General features: G+C 38.8%; 1 protein-coding gene across 2 annotated transcripts; it reads left to right on the top strand.

The window, feature by feature from the left end:
* Positions 1–907: 907 nt before the first annotated feature.
* LOC134243900 (heat shock protein 67B1-like) lies at positions 908–3845 on the top strand. Of its 2 annotated transcripts, none has more exons than XM_062726143.1 (2): positions 908–968; positions 2183–3845. In XM_062726143.1, the coding sequence occupies exon 2, from the start codon at positions 2193–2195 to the stop codon at positions 3438–3440; it is 1248 nt and encodes a 415-aa protein (XP_062582127.1). In that variant the 5' UTR covers positions 908–968; positions 2183–2192; the 3' UTR covers positions 3441–3845. The 2 variants fall into 2 exon arrangements, with proteins under 2 accessions (XP_062582127.1, XP_062582126.1); XM_062726142.1 differs by lacking the exon at positions 908–968 and adding an exon at positions 1907–2087.
* The last annotated feature ends 2155 nt before the right edge of the window (positions 3846–6000 follow it).

Here is a 6000-nt window from a genome sequence, read left to right on the forward strand (position 1 = left end):
GATTACTTCAGGCCAGAAACAATCAACATAAGTCCACAGTTCATACCGAAAAATCTGAGGTATTGATATCGACCAATATTCAGTAAAAACAGGAAAAAAATCCTATTTAAAGAAACTCTCTTCCCCTGTCGGCGCTCTGTTATTGTTTGAGAAAGCTCATTACGTAACGTCTGGTAACTTTCGATTTGGAGATGTCTACGATTTCGTTATGGAACCACTACCTGCTGCGCGTGATGCTGAGCTAACACTTGACTAACAACGTTAGATTTGTGTGCTTTATGGCTGACCTCGACAGACTAACATCTGGATAGCCTCATAACGATAGTTACTATTTAATGTGTAATAGAAACACAGATTTGACCAAAGTGCCATAACATTTACTTTATGTTCCACCTTTTGATACTAAACAAGATCTGCACATTTATATTTTGGGGAAGAAAAGGGGGTCCAGACACACGAACTGTGTATATATATTGTTTATTTTATTATCCCCACGTTTATCTGCAGCAAATGCGTAATATTTCTCATCAAGATGAGGTAGCATTCCAAGAATGTTTATGGAACAGGAATTTTATTCTGTTGAAACATCCGCCAACGCCAAAATCACACCCACATAGCGAACCCGTAAAACAAGTCTTTATTATATAGTGCATCTTTATCTTGCTTTATTTATCGCCATCACCGGACTGGAATAAATGTTTCAGATCTAAACATGTTGCCCAGGATAAAGAAGTGAACTATTGTGGCCCCGAGTCTTGACAGCGACAAATGAAATATAGATTTTGTCAAACGTTACACTATCCAAATTTGACCAAGCGTGACGTTAGCATTGAAATTGTAGGTTTGATACGTCATTTTACGAGCCATGCACAATAAAATGTGTTTAAATACACTTTCACGAAAACATGCATAAACAATTGGAATCAAAAAGCTAACAGTGACTCGACTGTAAAATTCATAAAATTAAGGTAAGAATAAATGATCCATAAGATGTACTTTACGGTATATTACTGTCTAGATTTTGGAGTGAGAGAGAGAGAGAGAGAGAGAGAGAAGTCGAGTTCCGCTTTGGAAGAAGCCTACGATAAATAATGTTATAAGAGATGCTGAAAAGATAACGGAATCGTTTAAAACTGAGAAAGCTATTCGGATCGTTTTATCTCGCGCGTTCGCACGTGCACATAGAAGTAATAGGTTCAAGCCAGTGTACATAGTAAAGTTCTATTTTTGGAAAATCAACGAATACAGCAATTCATTTGAGAACTTTAGGAAAAGTATTTCTTTAATCTGATAATACCTGGAACAGGTGTGATTCAGGTGATTCATCGCTGGTCAGAGTTACAGGTAAATAAATGTACATCTTTGTAAGCAGTAAAAAACACGGACGGTGGGGAGTGGACCGTTAACTCATCCCGAGTGATAAGTGGAGGTACGATAAATATTCCATTCATTGCTAGGTCTACCTGGTGGTATGTAAGTATAGTCATCAATCATAAATCAACTATACCAAACAGAAATGACTTGTATAACGTGCTGGCTTAAAACTTTTTGGTTTGAAAGAAATTGCGCTCGGGGAGAAATATACCGTTTTCTATGCTTTTATTATTTCTGTGCAAGCTGGAATATTTCACGTTCAACAGTTTTATGTGTGATCGAGAAAGTATTTTATCGTGTAACACTGAAAAGTAATTTAAGTCAAACCAGTTCGGATTAAAATTCGGCAAAAACAAGCTCCTCTTGTGTTGTAATTGAATCGCACAAAGCAGCTATAATAATGTTTCTGAAGTTAAAAAGAACGAAATTAAAACTTTCTTTAGAGACAGGTAACCATTACTGACCATAACAATAAACAATGTGAATTATGTAGAGGCGAGAAAACCGTGAACTGGCCGAAGCGAAACCGGTAATTACAAGGCACAATTCGGTGGCTTTTTATAGTCAGTATAGACAGCCTTCATTGCACACAGTACGAGGAGAAATGAATTAGAAATATTGATTATTGAACCAGTGGCAAATAGAATAACGCTGAATATTATTGCTATTAACATCAACATGGCGAGCAAACTGAAGGAGCCAGATTGGGTGAGGTATGGGGGAGTGTAGACTGGGGAGGGCGTTCAAAGGACTAAATGACTTCACACAATCGATTTATATATGTACATGTATTTTCATCTTATTTCAGGTCTTTCAAAATGGCCCACAGGATTCCCATTCAGCAGGACGATCTAAGTTTCGAGGAACGACAGAGCAAAGTATGGGAGGATATGGAAAAAGATATGGAGAGGCGGCGGAAAGAGTGGGAGAATGAGATCGAGAGTATGAGGGGCGGATTCTTTAATCTTCGTCCGAGCAGCAACGGAAAGATGGAGGCCTTGACGGACAAACTGGGAGGCTCGGACGACGCTAAAACAGCTATCGAAAAAGATCAGTTCGGGAGACCGGTGTTTAGGGCTCGTTTTATTGTCAGTGACTATAAACCGGAGGAAGTCAATGTGAAAATGGATGCACATAAACTTATCGTCAACGCAAAGCACGAAGAAAAGGGCGGTCAACGATCGGTTTCTCGTGAGTACAGTCGCGAAATCAATATTCCAAACGAAATCGATCCCATGGCACTGCACTGCACTATTTCATCTGATGGTGTGCTTACTGCTGAGGCCCCCATGCCTGTACCTAATTACGCACCTATAACAGACAACAGCGGTACACAGAGGATGGTTCAGAACGTCAGCTCGACCGTGTCCAGTCCCCCTCCCCGGGGCACGCCACCACTGGGTATTCCAGTACAAAACGCACCACCAACAACACACACGTCCACCTTTACTACTTTCATGTCACCAAAGAGCGGCACTTCTTCCCCACCACAACAACAATATTCCGAAAGTACTCCACAATATCCCGGAAATCCACCACAACAATATCCCAGAAGTCCTCCACAATCTCAGTTTTCCAGTAGTGTACCACCACAACCGTACCCCGGGGGTCCTGGCACGGCCCATGTAACTAACACAAACAATCTTCAGCGTACTTACTCGGCTCCTCCCTCACACGTGACATCCTCATCAACCACATCTAAATATGAAACCCGTGGCGGTTCGCAATCTCCTGCAACAATGGACAGGGAGAAAAGGTATCGAGTGGAGATAGATATTGAGGATTTCAGTCCGGATGATTTAAACGTGAAAACATTAGACAAAAAACTATTGATCAGTGCCAGAAGAGAGGAGAGAATAGGCTCTCGCACCTCCACCAAGGAATTAAACCGAGAATTTACTCTACCCGACACAGTGGACCCCATGTCAATAAAAGCCTTTTTCTCGGATTCCGGAAAACTGCTGGTAGAAGCACCTTATATGAGATCCATAACAGTAGGGCATTTCGCCGAGGGACGGGAAGGAAGTCCCCATTTTGGAATGGGTTCCCCCTTCTCTGGCAGATGACTTTGAACATGCCCTAATTTCCATTTAGCATAATGAAAAGCCGTTCTAAATACAAAACTGTTGCAATACAGGCGGCAATATCATGCTCTTGTGTTCTTCGTTGAAATAAAAGCGGAATATGTGATTGGATCAGACATGCTGATACATGTATTATATAAACATATGTGACAAATATGCGTGTTAAATTATTACTCGATTTCATTTTGTTGAGGATTATATAGCAAAGATCGACATTAAGAAATAATTAACACAACATTTTGATACTAGTATTAATAACTAACAAAATATTAACTTTCAAATGCTAAAGACATCTGAAATTCATCGCTTCTTATTTACAAGGCAATGTAAAGTGTATAATTTTTGGGTTATATTAATAGCATTTTAAAAAATAAATATAGATCTTTCTATATGCATTATTTTTCTATTCATTACTTACGTATATCTACATGCTAAGAGCAGTACTAAAGTCGTGTACCTCGCTTTGGACAGGTATTTATTGTAATAAGTAACAGAATCTGACAGGTGCTCGTACAAAGATTAGGAACATTCCGTGTTATTGCCGTGTTGCTATAGCTTTTCATTCAGAGATATTCCTGGATATCTCCTCATCTGGTACCATGTAAATACGCCTTACTCCACATAAACACAACGAGAAACCACCCATCTCAAGGTAAGTATATCCACTGTGCATTGGTTTGGTTTTTCTTTGACCCAGATAAGATTGATCGTAAAGTTGCAGAGCAGGGTGAAGATGTTGAAACAGTTCTTTTTACAAAATGCCTCAGGGTTTAGTTTGGGGTCAAGGTTAAAATTTCGAAATGACATTGGGTCAAGGTCATAATACAGCTTCTATAAGTACTACTTAACTTTTCTCTCTTCTATTTCAACATTACGGATGAAAATGTACTTGGAATATTCCTTTCACTTGATTTTGTCCAATTATATGTTGGGCCAGGTCCATGTCACACCCTCTGACCATAACCTTTCATAGCACAAAGTATGAGACATCAGCATTTCTCTCAGATTTATAATGAAGTGCACAAGGATTTTTTCCGCTTTCCAATTTCCATGCTCGAGTCGGTTCGACCTTGACAAAGTGACCTCAATACAACTATTATACATTATCCCGCCATTAAGTGTATTTGTGCCAAGTATGAAGTCTCCACACTATTTATTCCAAAGGTTAAGCCCATCGTGGTACTCAGTATATGATGTTAATGGCTTGAATCAATATTAAATCATGTAGAATGGATATACGGCATTGCATACATTACAAATGACAATACATCACTATGAAATTCAGAGATCCGTATCACACCACAAAAATTACTCAGCGACATTGACTTTCAACCATAAAATACCATAAGATGATCGGCAACAATTCTCCAAGTTTATGTTTATTTCAGTGAATGATTTACATGTATGAAGGATATGGAGATACCGAACAGTATTCAATATCAAAGTCCATAAAACAATACAAAATAGGAGCAGAACAAACACGGACCTCTAAAACATCATAGGTTGGATCAGATGCCATGGAGGAGTGAGCATCCCCTGCTGACCGACTCCTTGTCATGATCGGGAAATAACGGAAAAATCCATAGTCAATTCAGTGCATGAATAACGGACTAACAATTATTATGAAAAACGTCAGTCAGCATTTGACTTAAATTGTATTTGCTGACAAGGTCATTGTATAGACCAATGGACTTACGAAATGATGACTTTAAACGAGATCGCTGATATTCTTGTGTCATCTACTTGTTTGTTAATAATTTACAACGTTTTATAAGTTATTCATACGTAGAACATGCTCTTGCGTATCGAATCAACTGAGACATATAAACTCCGTATGCAGGTGATGAAGGTATATTGCTGCATAAGTAAGGGAAGTTGACGATAGAAAAGTTAAAGTCATAATGTTTATCATAGAGCTTGGTTGTATGTAATAAATTTAGAGCTATGTTCTTAATTGAATTCGAACAGATATCATTGCTCATGAACTTGACCTGCAGGATTTGACCTTGAGTCAAGATCCGACAGGATATCAGCAACGTAAAAATTTCAAGTTCGAATTCATTCCAATCGGGGGTCACCACATAAACCTCTTGGCTGATGAGATATGAACTTGAGACAATATAATAATTTTGTGATCAAAAGGAACTAAAGTTTGAAACTACGAAACCTGTGACCTGGGCATAAATAATCTCACAAACAGACAGCATTCGAAGCCAGGACAATTTGTCTCCCCTCTGTTTGGAAGTTGTCATTTTCTTCCGTTTTTTGCAACTTGATAGATACTGTAGATTCGTATTTATACGCGAGGAGTTAATTTCCGCGTAATTTCGGGAGAAGCATCCCTCGCGAAAAAAATATGACTCACTTTTATTTTGATGGTGCTGAAATCTATGTAAATTCTGTTGATCAAACGTCCGTTCGCGAATTATAATTCTCGCCATTTGACGTTAAAGAGTCAGTTCGTGGAAAAAAGCACTCGCGAAAAATAAGGATTCTACAGTACTCGGAGAGCCGAAATAAGACATAATATTGGAATGGTTCA

The sequence above is a fragment of the Saccostrea cucullata genome, unplaced genomic scaffold (genome assembly GCF_032062105.1).
Source record: "Saccostrea cucullata isolate Sc308-1 unplaced genomic scaffold, CSIRO_AGI_Scuc_v1 ctg784, whole genome shotgun sequence".
NCBI classification, from domain to species: domain Eukaryota; kingdom Metazoa; phylum Mollusca; class Bivalvia; order Ostreida; family Ostreidae; genus Saccostrea; species Saccostrea cuccullata.

Coding starts and splice junctions, on each gene's coding strand:
- LOC134243900 (XM_062726142.1), top strand. CDS start 2,053: ATGGCGAGCAAACTGAAGGAGCCAGATTGGGTGAG. Junction 2,088..2,182: donor AAGGAGCCAGATTGGGTGAG/GTATGGGGGAGT, acceptor ATCTTATTTCAG/GTCTTTCAAAATGGCCCACA.